The sequence below is a fragment of the Macrobrachium nipponense genome, chromosome 1, assembly GCF_015104395.2.
Source record: "Macrobrachium nipponense isolate FS-2020 chromosome 1, ASM1510439v2, whole genome shotgun sequence".
Classification (NCBI taxonomy): Eukaryota; Metazoa; Arthropoda; class Malacostraca; order Decapoda; family Palaemonidae; genus Macrobrachium; species Macrobrachium nipponense.
In genome coordinates this window covers 203,581,446-203,597,146 of record NC_087200.1, presented here as the reverse complement: position 1 = coordinate 203,597,146, position 15,701 = coordinate 203,581,446, and the positions used below count along the sequence as shown (strand labels likewise).

General features: G+C 39.3%; 2 protein-coding genes across 2 annotated transcripts in view; both read left to right on the top strand.

Moving 5' to 3' along the window:
- The window catches only part of LOC135219068 (uncharacterized), a 149,043-nt gene that overhangs the window by 128,691 nt on the left and 4,651 nt on the right, over window positions 1-15,701 (top strand). The gene's annotated exons all lie outside the window — the stretch shown is intronic.
- LOC135220300 (EGF-like domain-containing protein comC) lies at window positions 4,160-15,487 on the top strand. The gene is made up of 4 exons (XM_064257550.1): window positions 4,160-4,310; window positions 13,716-13,844; window positions 14,569-14,709; window positions 15,387-15,487. The coding sequence occupies exons 1-4, from the start codon at window positions 4,226-4,228 to the stop codon at window positions 15,485-15,487; spliced, it is 456 nt and encodes a 151-aa protein (XP_064113620.1). The 5' UTR covers window positions 4,160-4,225.

Here is a 15,701-nt window from a genome sequence, read left to right as displayed (position 1 = left end):
AAAGGTCTGCTATCCATTTCGACCTGTCCCTCTGCCTGAAGATACGCACGTCTAAGTTTATTCACACTCACGCACATTCACTCACCCAACCACATACGCATGGTTGATAATTTGTTTTGGACATAACGAAATGAAGAAGCATGCAAATGAATAGTTGATGGGTTGTGAACTATAACTATCGAAAGCCGCGTAGAGTCTGGAGGGCTCAAGACTACGAGGAAAATGGCAGCAGGAGTCTTGGGAATAGTGGCGCTGATTAGGAATGGGAACTCATTGTGGTCAAAAAATAGAACCTTTACGATCCCATCTGGAATTTGGATGCGTCGACTTTCTGAAGAGGTGCTTTCACACTACAACATCTCCCAGGCTTAATTACATGTAAAACGAATGAATCAAGTATAATACTATACAGTACATGTATTTATAAGGCTACATTTATCCAATTGTAAGTCGCTCTTTTAGTTTTGCTTTTGCATCTCATAGAAATGAATATGAGTTACAAATTATGTCAATCACGTTGGAAGTTCTTCTGTACCTAAACTTCTCTCTGCCACTCCGTGGCACGCGCTCTCGCACGCAGCATGTATATATATATATATATATTATATATATATATATATATATATATATATATATATATATATATATATTATATGCTGCTACTTTTTTAATGTATATATCTTCCCCTAGACTGTATGAAATGTTGGAATAGAGTTTTGCAACATTATCAGATTCCTTATTTAGCTTAGAGTTATAGGATGTCTTGAAATGTATGTTCAGATTTCGCATACCATTATTTTTAAAGTATATAACGTAGAATGTAAAGAGAGAAAAAGATTCATTCAGACTTAAATCCTCAAAGCGTTTAGATCTCCCCTCTCTCTCTCTCGCACGCCACTTTTGAGTTCATTTAACGTAACGTAAAGATTTTATACCTACTGAATGGTCACTCGTAAGTTTTAGATTTCGGATTTCTTAGAGTTATTTAGTATTATTTAGTGCGTATTGTGGAATCTGAACAAATATTGTACAAGTGTGTAACGGCGCCTTTTTGAAATATTGTGAATTGTGTGGTGAAATATTTTGAACAAACTGCAGCAGAAAGACAATTGGTACCATGGTAATGTGTGTTATTGAAATGTTATTAGTTGCAACTAATAGTTACAATGGTTTAGAGAACTGATAGCTACAGTGGCTTAGAGAACTAATAGTTACAAGGGTTTAGAGAACTGATAGCTACAGTGGCTTAGAGAACTAATAGTTACAAGGGTTTAGAGAACTAATAGTACAGTGGTTTGAAGAATGATTTCAATTTTTACACATTGCAAATTTTTGTGTTTTGTTTGTTTAATTTTTTTGTGCATTATCGATTTTTTCTTATTGAAGTGTGTCTTTATTTTATATTCTGTGTGATTGGTGCTTTTTACAGTTTTGGTATTTTCCACATTTTTCTGTGTTTTCATTTGCATTCACAATTTGATTAACTTAATTGTTTTCATTAATTAAATTTGCACATTTAATTGAATTTAACACTTGTGAATCAATATGCATTTACTTAGAATTCTTTTCAAGTTTTATTGTTTAGCACTTGTGAATTAATTTCCAAATTTTAATTATTGCCTAACACTTTTGAATTTCAACTGAATTAATTTTCTTGAATTTTGTGATAAATTAATTTTTATTTAATTTTACTTAATTCAAGAATTAATTAAACTTTACTTTGTCTTCAAGTAACAGTTAATTTCCCTAATATTGTGAATTTGACTTATAAATTTTGCGTTTAATAATAAATTTTTGTATTTAAAATTTTTATAAGTGTTTTCTTTTTCACCAGTATATTTATACATGATTATATTTAGCTTAGGTAGAAGCATAGAGTGGTAATTGAGCTGTTTTCCTTCAATTTACTTGAAGTGACTTAGAACCAGGGAAGTACTTAGACTTCTGAAATCAGGGAAATACTTAGACTTTTAAAGTTGTTGATGGAGTGATGCCCTTTGATTGATTTGATTACATACAAGATTACCTCACACCTGTTTTGATGAACTTAGTCTGATTTTCTGTAATACTGGTAAGTTGTTTAAGGGATCACTGTTGCCTTTAGATTATTCAGTCGTTTAGTACCTGTGACGAAGGTTCAGGTGTCTGGCTGTTGTGAGGTAACAATTAATGATTGGTAAGTGTAGTAACCAGATACTTGGCACTTCGTCACAATATATATATATATATATATATATATATATATATATATGTATGTATGTATGTATGTATATATATATATATATATATATATATATATATATAAAGCATGAGTGTGTGTTCTTGTGCATAAATCGCCTAGGATTAAATACAAAAAAGGATTATTAGCTGCAAAAAATATGAAGTTCTGCCTGGGAGATGTTGTAAGTCGGCAAGCGTGAAAGCACCTCTTCACTTGTAAACTAAACGTCCAGAAAGTCGGTGCATCCAAATTCCATTTTGGATTATCTGAGTCACTATTCCCTGGACGTCCGCTGTCATTTCCCATTAGTCTTGAATTCCGCATCAGAGTAGAAAAATTTTCAGCTATTCATTTTGACGAGTCAATAATAAAGTATATCAATATTATTTCCAAACCTTTGTGTGACGTTTTATGTTGTATACGTTTCTTTCGGTTATGTCTTATAAATTATGAAAATAAAATGAAAATCATTCCCTCTTGTCGGCAATAAATCAAAATAATTCGATGGTAAAAATAAGATAAATAAAAATGAAGAGGAGTGTGCATCTCGTCTCTGGATGACAGTTTCATTTTCGTCAAGAAACAGGAATCGGAAGAAACATTGCTTCCCTTGTCGTCCATAATAACTTTATTATTATAAAAACCGCAATTTTCATCACGGTATTCGATGTCTGAAGAACAAATGTCATTCTATTCCAATATTTCAGATTATGCGGACAAAAACTTAGAAAAGGTTTATGTATGTATGTATATATATATATATATATATATATGTATATATATATATATATATATATATATATTATATATACACATGTGTGTGTGTTCCTGATATGGCCAGAAATGTCTCTGCCTGTATTACTTATGAAATTCTCTACTACATGTTGAAGATGAACATGAGACATTTACCAATAGATACATTGATTTTAATATCTTTCCTTTGGCAAAATAACTATTATATAAATATGTTTAACTTACATATTTTATAATAAGTACTTAATTATATAATTTTCGTGTACTTTGTAAATATAACGTGCCTATACACACGTTATCCATGAAAACATATTACATTATACATGACAAGTTCCAATTGCTCATATAATTAGTCAGAAGACCGATAAACATAGAAGTAGGTATTAGGGAAAGCCAGTGGGTCCTGGGGAAAGCAAAGCACTGTTGTTGACGAACTCTTGACCCAGGTAACCTTACTAATTTTTCCATAATCTTGCCCTACATGTCGAGTGCGTGGACATACACACATGATGCATACACACACATACATACCACAAACATATGTAAATATATATATATATATATATATATATATATATATATACATATATATATATATATATATATATATATATATATATTATATATGTGTGTGTGTGTGTGTGTGTGTGTGTGTGTGTACATATATATATACATGTGCGTGCACACCCCCCTTCTCTCTCTCTCTCTCTCTCTCTCTCTCTCTCTCTCTCTCTCTCTCTCTCTCTCTCTCTCTTATTTACATCGTCTACCAAGAAAGTTGGTCAGTCGGGTATGTAGAGTGGGTATATGGATTCACTCATAGTTGTAAATATACCTGGACTATTATAATCGCCTGTACGATAATGTGACCATGGCATCAGGATTGTCTCAAAGTTATATTTTATGGTCTCTCGTTAGTTTTCTATTTTTCTGAATTTTTATTTCAAAATGAAAAACATTACTATATATATGTGTTAACTTTCATAAAGGATTATCTGTAAAATTAGAAATAATTCTTTGGTAATTTACTCACTGGCATCATTCTGATTTCCGGAGAGAAGATGTTTGTAAGTGTCAGAGACTCAAACACACAAATTAAAGGAAAGATGTGCCTTTACAAAGATTACTAAGGTCGTGTGTGGAAACCTATGTAAAAGTTATAGAAGATCGCCAACCGAAGTCGCGGTCGCGCTTTTTCTTTAACTCTGTAGTTACTGTACTTCTCTGAGCATAAGTGCACTGTGCAATTGCATGCAGCATTCTCTCGATATTGTACGATTAGTAGTTCATAGACGAGTCTGTTTTGAGTACGTGTGCTTATTGATAAGGCCAAAAGGTGAGAATAATATTGTTTTGTTGTCATTATTTTGAGCCACATGAATAAGATATAGTACTAAGTGTAGTAGTAGCCTAAGCTACCTACCATGTTGTTGTGTAGTAGGTATTAGGTAGGTACCTACTACCTATATGTTCCATTAGGCGAAGTGCCGTGAACTAGTACCTACAATTTATTTTATGTGTAGGCGATTCTGCATTTGTTTTTAGGGGGACTATTATAGTATAGGTATAGCTAAGTGGCCTACCTAGCCTAGGTAATAAGTTACGAGATGAATAAATACTAAATGCAGTTTACATTAATGACTTGAGCCTAGCCTACCCAGTTCCTAGGTAGCCTGGGTAAACTTTAGGTACTACTAATTCTTAACCCAACTGATATGCTTGTAAATATTCAGATTTAGCCTATTTGTTATGTATAGGCTAAATAGTTATAACTGATTACTGTTTATTGTAAATTTTTTTATTGATTCAGTTTGAGTATTGGAGGCTAGAGTCTAAAAACATTTAAACCTATAAGATGTTACTAAAATATTAAGTGTAATGAACTAGGCTGTATTAATTGTAGGGTACCTGTCAGTATTAATTGGCATTGAATATTTTAACTTTTGGCAAGAATAACAGCAAAATAATTTGATATTTCATCAATTTTTATACATTTTCTCAGAAACCATCCCAGTTTATTACTTCACCATATGGAAAACCAATTTCTAAACATTTCTATATCTAACAGGAAATCTTCAAAAGCACTGGGAGTAAGAATCAAAGATGTAGTTTATTATACTTTACTTACTTACTTATCTTGCTGCCTCCGGCCGATGGCATAAGGCTGATACAGGTCCTCTCCATCAGTCTATCCTGAACCATTTCCCTCGCTTTTCTCTAGCTTCTGGATTTCTTGTTCAAGATCTCTGACAGTTCTGTCTATTCACCTTGTTCTTGACCTTCTCAGTAGATTCTTTCTTCCATATTTGTACTGGTCTCAGTGCTCTCCTGGGGTTCTCAATTCCCATCCATTCTCTAACATGTCTGAACATTTTGGCCGGCCTGGTACTGATGTCATTTGCCTCAATCTCATCCTGATGTCTTCATTCCTAACAAAATCGTTCCATTAATGCCAACGTATCCTTCTCAGCAGCTTCATCTCAAAAGTATCGAACCTTCTCTCCTCTGTTCTGGTCAGTGCCCAGGTGGACGAACCATACATCAGGACTGGCAGTACTACTGCATTAAATATTCTCGTCTTAGTTCTCAAGCTGATTTCATGCCTTGACCCCACGTTTCTTCTCAGAACTTCAAAAGCTCTTGCTGCTCCTAGTTTTCTTCTTTGTATATCCTCAATTTGCCTCCCGTCTGCTGTTACCACACTTCCCAAGTATACAAACTTCTCAACTTGCTTGAGTTCCTGTCCTCTAATTGACATGTTTTCCATGTTCACCCAACCATCATCCCTACTCACAACCATGATCTTGCTCTTCATTATGCTGAAGTTCAAGCCAAAATTCAGTGTCTATCTCCATCCTCATTACCATACCTACCAGCACCAGCCACGTATCAGTAACCAATGCAGCATCATCAGCAAAGTCCAAATCCATAAAAACTTCTCCACTAATACTAGCTCCTATGTTTTCATTCTCCATCACTCTTCTCATTATGTGGTCAATATATACATTAAACAAGGTGGGTGACATAACACATCCCTGTCTTAGCCCACTTCCAACTGGAAACCAGTCACTTTGCAGTCCATCCATCTGTACACAGCTGCACACACCTTGATACCAGTTCTTTAGTATCCTTATCACTTTTAGTGGTATACCATAGTGTTCTGCCACTCTCCACATTCCATCCCTCCACACTGAATCATACGCTTTCTCCAAGTCTATAAAGGCACAGAATATTGGCTTTGCATACTCCCATCTCTTCTCAATTATCTGTGTAAAGGTGAAAATGTGATCCACTGTTGACCTTCAACTTCTGAAACCTCACTGCTGTTCTCTAAGTTTTTCATCTACTATAGGTCTTATTCTGTTAAGTATCACTCTCATGAATATCTTCCCTGGGACTGACAGTAAACTTTTGCCCCGATAGTTACCACACTCCCTTTTACTTCCGTTATTTTTATATATTGGTATCCGTTATTTTTATATATTGGCATCATAATTGCCTTTTTCCAATCACTTGGTACCACCTCTGTTCTCCAAACTATGCTAAAAACAACTCCTAAGGCCTCTATCATCCTTCGTCCTCCTGTTTTCAGCATCTCTGTGGATATCCCACACACCAGTAGTTTTTCCATTTTTCTTTTTTACAGATTTTAAGGCATCTCTCACCTCTTGTGCACTAATATCCTGTTTTTGGTACATGGAACTACCCAGCAGATATATACTTAGCTATAGACTCCGTTCGTCCCCGACAGAAATTCGATTTTCGCGGCACACGCGCAGGTAGGTCAGGTGATCTACCGCCCCTGCCGCTGGGTGGCAGGAATAGGAACGATTACCGTTCTAGAATCAGATTTTCTCTGTCGCGGGGGTAGTGTCAACATACGTTGTTGCTACCTCCTGACTTGATTTTCGTTTTTTCATCGCCATCGACCTTCTGGGCTGTCTTTTGCAGGGAAGTACTGGGTCTTTGGTTTGGCATACGCTTTTATTAACTTTTTAATGAATTTGGCTTCGAAATTTCGAAGAATATATTACGTGAAACTACCGAATTTTCGGTAGACACTCATATATTTTGCAATAAGGGAAATATTGATTTTTTTTTTTCACTAATACGTGTATAGAACTTGATGAAGGAAATATAAGATCTAACTTCCTACTTTAGGAAGTCAGAAAGCATATAACTAGATACGCTTCCTTTAGAAGCTTTTAAGAGCTCTCGTACTAACGAGCAGTTAGAGTATTGACAATTCTAGTAGTTGTTGCATCCTCATCACCTTCTTTACTCCACAGAATCTACAAATTCATATGTGCAAATTTGAAGATAAATGGATGGAGCTCAAAAGGCGAGCTACAAAAAGGTAAGAAGTGAATACATATAGTTGTTTACCAGGTGCAGTGTGGAGGGTGCGTCTGATCGGCTCCGTAGCGCTTCCAGGCCTAGACCTCTTCCAAACTCCCAGGACCCAGTGGAGGAGGAAAGTCGACAGCTGCAGGAAGGTTAGGGAGAACCCCCACCGGTCAGGCGTCCCCTCGGCAGGTTCTGTAGAACGTCCCAGACTGCCAAGGATAGCATTGATAAGGCATCCTTAAAAAAGTGCGTCTCTTCATCTTACATCCGAAAAGACGAAGAATGTATGTTTGGAGTTTCGATGATCTAGCGCGTTCTCAGAAAACTAAAGAGAAACACTGAGCAAGAGCCAGCCGCAGCTGAGCCGCTGCCAGGAAGCCGACAGACTAGCGCGAGCCGCGTTCCTACAACCAACACGCGAGCCGCGTTTACTAGAAAATTTTTCTTGGCGCAAGGCGCCTTCAAAGAGAAGAAGCGCCAGCCTGGCAAAAATTGCGCCAGAAAAACAGACGGCTAGAGCAAGGAGCCTTATAGTAGAGTGGCAATCAGAACGATCCTTCCATTGAACGTTTCCGGGCAAGAGGCTCTTTCTAAAAGGGGTCTAGTAAGCGCTCGGAACTATCAGGGCGCACGGGACCTTCCACGCAAGCGGAACGTTCCAGGAGCGAGTCTCCTTTCTAGCGTGCGGAACATTCCAGGCGCGCGGAACATTCCAGGCGATAGGTGCAAGGAGCCAGGCGCCAGAATATTCCTAATCTTCTTATGAGATAGAGGTCAATCGTCGAGGCTCCTCTTTGAGTTTTCAACTTGAGCAACTTTCCCCTGGCAAAGGTGCAAGATGTCCCTCACAGGCTGGCCAAAAAAGTGAGACCCGTTTTCGTTTTGCCAGAAGAGAAAGCCATTTTTTCATTATTCAGAGGACTCTCTCCTTCATTCATGCTCTTCCCTCGTATGAAGAGGCAAGAGCTTTGGAGTTTTCTTATAAGAATCTCATCGACGTTTGGGTATGATGGCGGATAGGAAATATCTACTTCCTTCCGTAAAACCTACAGATGAACAGGAATTCTGTCTCTTCCACGATTTATGAGGAAATCACGAAGATTTAAAGAGTTCCTGGATTAACTTCCTTCCTTAAGGAGATATATATACTCTTTCTATCGTTCTATTAACGAAAAGAACGAAGATAGTAAAAATTTTTCCTTTCTCTATCTGCCTCGGCAGGGAAAGGAGGTAGTAGAGTATCTGCTGTATGAGAATACTATACGGCAAAATCATAAGCACTACCGTAGTTATTCTTTGCTGAGCAACTCAATTACCAGTATCCTTCCAGGAATTTCCTAGGAAGGACTACGCTTAAAGGGATTGTTAAGACAACACCTACTTAGCTTCTAGATTTATCGAAGTCTTGTTTTCGCTTAGATATGCATTTATAAGAACTTCCTGAAGTTCGATAATAATTTTATAAGATTCCTTTATTAAATGGAGTAGCTGGCAACTCTGGAAGAGTAAGGCCAGTCGGCTAACGAGACCCAGCTACGCTTAGACACAACACAATATCATGTAGGTGTCGGTCCATGAGTGGCCGGTTACATGTCTCTCTCCTGCGGGATGGAATGACTAACCGTGTCTCTCCCCTACAATCGTGGTTTTAGCCTCGGATTGAGGGGATAGTTAAGCAAACATAAATAAAATATTGTCTGCCTTTTGCTAAGAAGCTTTCAATAAGAAAGATATTACAACATTTCAATGCTGTTTACCGTAGGTAACATTTTTAAAGGATTCTAACGCAGCGCAACTCTATATTGTATAATGCTCTCATGCTTACGAAAGCATGGCTTATTAGAGTACATGCTTAGTGAGAAGATGAATGTAGTAGAGAATTCACTTTAAGACTACGGTATGGTCAAGTCTTATGCACACACCGACGTTAACTACAGAATTCCTAGTATCCTTACAAAGGTTTCCTAGATTAATGCTCGTTTACCACAATGTGACAGTATTATAAAGGATTGTAATACGGCAGAGCGCGATATATATAATTCTCTCATCCTTTCGAGAAACGCACACAACCTTTTTAGAATCAGATATTGCTCAAGAGAATGTTGGGTGAGTCGGATGGGAAACATTCTCTTAGTGCAGAAGTTGTTTCCCTGAATGACTATACTACGTATATAAAGTTTTTTTCCCACTAAGAACGGAATAACATGTGAAGGATGTCGGGTACCATAAGGCATAGATGTTATGGCACATAACCTAAAAAGAACTAGAAGGAAGCGCCAGCCTGGCGCAAATTGCGCCAGAAGCACCATCCAAGATATTTTCTCGTTTTAGCGAGTTATTAACCTAAGAGTCCAGTAGCCTCTCGGACAGCAGGCTCGGTAACGGCAAGATTCGTTCCTGATTTCAGTTACCCATTTAACGAAAAGGGGTCGCTTACAAGGAATGATGAAAATTATTTTATTTTAATCACTAGGCAATTCCACGACACTCTCATATCGCAAAGAGCATCGAGAATCTCTTTTTTTCGCCCCTGTTCGCGTTAACAAAAGAGATCCTATTTGGGAACAGACACGGAACGTAACGATCCTTAAGAGGTTCGATGCAAGATTTTGCATGTCCGTGAGAACCTTCTCGATCGAAGATAATAAGTCTGTTAACGTATGTCTAACATTTATTGAAAAGAGTTGTGAGAACCTGCGGAAAGTCTTCTTCATAGATCTCTTTGTAAGGTAGAAGACGAACAGGCTTCCTTTAGACTGCTCATTTTCCTCGAACCAAGAGAGGTAGCAATATAAGACATCTTTAAATTTAAAGAAGGGGAATAAACTTTAGTCTTTTTTACCCTAGTTATAAATTCTTAAACAGATATTAAGATAATGGGCGTCAAAGGAAGAGAGGATGTATGCCTCATTTTGGCCTTAGAGAGGTTGGATTCACAGAAGTCACGTTCTTCTCACAGCATGTTTCGTAAGGCTTTTCCAAGAGTATCTGGATATTCTATCAGAATCTATTATAAATAGACCTATAAAACCTCTCCACTCTGAGTCTGTCCGCGTGCAGACTGACCAGAAGTGGACATGAATGAGAGGTTTTTTCAAGGTAAATGACAATAGTCTTGGCTCCTTAAGACATAGAATTGCTGCAGATCGTGCTAGATGGAATGAGGAAAAAACTGTCCTCTTCCGATTAACCTCTGTGAACCACATAGCGAGGTTTTTTCTTCACTTTCAGAGGGAAGAATCACCTATGTATATATGCTATCAAAGAACGCAGTGGGAAAAGCTATACTCTGTCTCTACAAGGGGAATTAGAGATAACAGAGGATTAAATCTTCGGGATCTTTATCGATACCGCAATACGACAAGAGTAGGATATCATGTACTTCGAATGGGATCTTTTTGTGGCCACAGATTCCGTGTTCCGACAAAATGGAACTGCTCCTCATCAAACTTGTTTGTTGGAGGAAGTTTATTGAAGGAATTTCTTTGTGTCCTCTTAGCCCTAAACGACCAAGAAGACAAGTGAATTTTTTTGTGCATTGGAATCTGCATCAGATTCAATGGAGACTCGGCAATGGGTTCTTGCCAGCATAGTATGTCTGGCAAAAGAAACTAAATCCCTCTATTCCTGACGCAACACTTTCAGATAGAAGTTTCGTTGCCCAGGCAGGGTACTTACATTTTCATCTACAGAAGAAGAGATGGTTTAAACGTTTGCCTACAGAGTCTTCGGGGTGCGATGAGGGCTCAAAATGCTTCCCAGCAAGGTATCAGAAGGATTACAATAGAGCTAGAAATCAGGGTTCCGCCCAATTTCAGCTCAGAGTCTCCTTCGACTTCCAGACTCCTTCCCTTCCTTCGGGCAAGGATAGGGAAGATTCTGCAACGAGGAACCTCATCAACATGTAAGAAGAGATCGTTAGCAAAAGAAGTGTTCACGAAGGATCCTCCTCGGAGGAAGACTCTTCTCTCTCGTATTGTTAGATATCCTATCGTCTACTGGGTGTAGCTGACTAAAATCACCTCCCTTGCCAGGGGCCAAAAGCTCAAAGGGGAAGAATTTCTTCCACCCTTCTCCAGTCTCCTGATAAACTATGTGGTTGTTCAGGACTCTCGGACAATGTAGCGCCAGCCAAGCGCCAAATGCCAATACAGGCGAAAAACGCCAGAGGCGGACAGTTCCAAGGAACTCGTCATGGTTGGATACTGAGAAGGAGCGGGCCTCCAACCTGGCGCAAATGCGCCAGAGGCGAACAAATCGGACAGATATAAGAGTGTTCGATGTGGACATCGCCAGACAGCCTAGAGACTCTTCCAAGCTCGAAGCTCCAGCAAGTGTGGAGGAGCCAGCCAGGCGCGAGGCGCCAGCCAGGCTCTAGGAGCCAGCCAGGCTCTAGGAGCCAGCCAGGCTCTAGGAGCCAGCCAGGCTCTAGAAGCCAGCCAGGCTCTAGAAGCCAGCCAGGCGCCATCCAGGTGCCAGGCTCCTTCAAGGCTAGGCTCCAGTCAGGATTGAGGATCCATCCAGGCGCAAGGCTCCTTCCAGTAAAGAGAAACCTAAAGCTCTGTCATGTAAGAGGGCTAGTCCCCATTGATATGATACAGGTAAGGCTCTGCCATGTAAGTGGGTCAGCCCCCATTGGCACGATCCGAGAAGGCTCTGTCGTGTAATCGGGCTAGACCCCATTCGGACATGATCCAGAATAGGGTTTGTCAGTCATAGGTCCCTACCTCGGCTGCGAAAAACTCGTTGAGGCATGCAGACTCCATAGACAGTAACTCATGAAAGTCTTTGTCTGCCAGGCTCCAGGTGCCTTCCAGGCGCAAGGCACCAGCCAGACGCAAGGCTCCAGCCAGGCGCGAGGCGCTAGCCAGGAAGGAGGAGCCAATCAGGCACCAGCCAGGCGCGAGGCGCCAGCCAGGCGCAAGGCGCCATCCAGGCGCAAGGCTCCAGCCAGGCTCTAGGCGCCATTCAGGCGCAAGGCTCCAGCCAGGCGCGAGGCGCTAGACAGGCGCTAGGCGCCTGCCAGGCACGAAGCGCTAGCCAGGCTCCAGGCTTCACCCAGAAGAGATCTATATCAAAGAACGCCCTGGCCTTCTTTGAGACATTGTGATCTCCTAAGCACTTGATAAGTGCATTGATGATTCCTTCAAACAGCTGAGAATTAAAAGCGCATGAAGTGCGAGCTTTTCCGAATTCTTGTTCTTTCCCTAACAATATGTCATAAGGTCATATTAGCTGTCACATACGGGAGATGCAACTCTGTGTTGACTTCCCATTATCCGAAGGATGTCAAGATAACCTTCGAGGGATCCTTCTCTCTTGGTTGATACGTGTCTGCGGATACATTGCTGGGATAGGGAGCAGATACTGATCCTTAAACTAGTGAGTTAAATTTTATTTAACGTCGTGTTTGTTTTTTCTTTGGGTTGTTTGAAAGGAGTTTGTAGATAACTCTTTTCAACTTAAGCACTAACCCTCGTGTTAGGATCAGGTGATCGGGATTGGTGTCGTGCTCCTTAATTATGCCACTAGGCATAGGCATATTGTCATGTAAGAGGCTCTGCGAGTAAATGGATAAGACCCCATCGACAGACCCACAAGAACTCTTAGCCATAGGTCACATCTCGCTGAGGCTCTTGAGGCGAAGCAGATTCCTAGGCATTAGCCATGGAGTCTTCCGCCTCCCCTGATCAAGTAGGAACCAAGGTTTTATTATTTATTACCTACAACGTATGTTGTTTACCTGTCTATTCAGTAAATAGTTGTCTCTTTCCCCACCACCAAGGGTGTCAATCAGCTAAGTATATATCTGCTGGGTAAGTTCCATGTACAAAAATGATATTGTTAAGATACAATAAGTTTTGTACATACTTACCTGGCAGAATATATACGATTGATGGCCCACCCAACCTCCCCTCAGGAGACAGGTGGAAGAGAAAATCTGGTTCTAGAACGGTAATCGTTCCTATTCCTGCCACCCAGCGGCAGGGGCGGTAGATCACCTGACCTACCTGCAGCGTGTGCCGCGAAATTCGAATTTCTGTCGGGGACGACGGAGTCTATAGCTAAGTATATATCTGCCAGGTAAGTATGTACAAAACTTTATTGTATCTTAACAATATCATTTTTGTACCTCCAGCGCCTCGTTTTAAGTCAGGAATGCACTCGTCTCTGTTATTTAGGATTTATTATATGTGATTGAAAAAGATATTCGAGTTTTTAAATTTATATTGATGTCCCCTTTAATTTAATTAGATTTCACACTGGATTTCTGGTGAAATTAGGAACAAAAGCTTTGGTGTAAAACAACGACTATGGTTGAGAATTGATTTGAAACTTTAGATCATCTGTAAGATGAAGAGTAAGATTAATGTTCTTTGTTTCAAACTTCCAGCTTGCACACCTCTTCAGAAGTGTAGCAGTAATGGAGGACAATGTTTCAACAAGAATAGTAACTTCCAATGCAATGCTACCGTCTACCATGAAGGCTGCAGTGAGTTGTACTGTGGTTGCTGCATTCCCAGTAAGTGACTTTCCACACGTAAAAATGGCTAGACCTCTTCTTCATTCTGGATGCTGTTCTCTCTTAATAAGGACATTTCTTGCCATTATTTGCCTCATAGGAAGGTAGTGCCACCATCCCACCACACACAGTGCACTGTAAGCGTTACCCCTTTCTTTCTTTCTTTCTATACCTCCATTTTTATTCTCTTTCTTCCATCATACTTTCCACCCTCTCCTAATAATTGTTTCATAATGCAACTTTGACGTTTTCCTCCTGTTATGCCTTAAAACCCCCTTTGGTCTGTTTTCATAAGTGCTGAATGACCTCTTAGTTTCCAGTGCCTGTCCTAAATCTTATATTCCAATTCCTTGCCATGTTTTCTTTAATAAAAAAAGAAAGAAAAAAAGGTATAGAGCACCAAAATCCTTGGTTTTAAAAATTGTAATTTCTCTGTTAACGTATATCGTCCTTAAGAGAAAGATATACATTGCAATGTTGCTTCGTATACTATTGTGAAGAGAAACCTTAAAGAATAACTATCGGTTCTAATGAAAAATTTCTAATGAAAAATACAGTATTATTAGGGTCTTCCATACAATCTTCACCAATACTTGAGAAGCAGTAGTGAGACAAACCGAACTATGTAACATACAAAATAGAGCCCTGAAGATGTAAACATTTGAGGAGTTAAGCATTTACTACTATGTCTGCGGAGTGTTTTCACCACTACTGGTCATTTCAGATGTTACTGTCTGCATTGAAAAGCCCCAGTGTGACGCTGCTCATGGCATGTGCATGAAACCCACAGCCTGGAGTACTTGTAACGGTGCAATTGACAGCTCTGCCTGCTATGGCACAAACTGCGCTTGTTGCAAGCCAGGAGGTAAGTTGGAGAGCCTTTAAGTAGACGAAGGATAAGGTTATAGAGAACACCTAAAAGAGGGTACACAGGTCTACATATGTGTACTTATTCAATTTATAGGTGCTCCTTTGGTGGAATTCTACACTTCAGGTATCACCTCCTTGTACAGATTAAGTAATTGAATATTCTAATTTTAAAAAGATTCTCTATTTTTTACCATTTAAGAGGATTTTGAACTTTGCAAATGCTTTCAAGAATAAACATTTTATTAATTTTGATTTTAAATTAGCATCATATTCCCTGTCATGATGTATTCTAAAAGGATGAAATAAAAGAAGGAATGGTTGTCAATTTTGGTGAAAAGGAGAAAACTTTCCATGGTTGCATCACAACATATCCCCCATGAGCTACCAGTTAAAAATCAAAATGAAAATCAGGGTTTTTTCTAAATTTTGAAGTGAATTAGAACTGGCTATTGTGTTGTCAGTGACAGTATTCAACAAGGCAGATTTTAGAAAGTCTTTTAAATCCCCAAACATGACTTAAGATTCTTCGAAATGTTCACTGCTAACATCTAATGGCATTCCATTTTGGTGTGTTTAGTGCTGCTCAAATTCCACAATGTATAGAGAATCTTTCAAACAAAGATCTGCCATTGCATTGGCATTGTAATAATTAGTATGTCGATGTGTCCTCAGCTTGTACACCAAAACCTATCTGTTCGATCAATGAAGGCTACTGCTTTGACACCACAAGTAATCACACTTCCTGCGGAAACTGTCTATGCCGATGGGTGTGATGGGACCGAACTGTGCTTGCTGTTTCACAAGTAAGTGGCTTCACATAAGCAGTTATTTCTTTTCCATCTTGGGGAACAGATTGTGCTACTACCAATCCTTTCCCTGTGGCTGTCCCAGTGCTCACCTTTGTTGGTGTCACTCGCCTAGTTTACCCAAAGCTGCACAGCAGCATCTATATAGGAAGACTGCTTTTGTTCATAAAACAGAAAACAT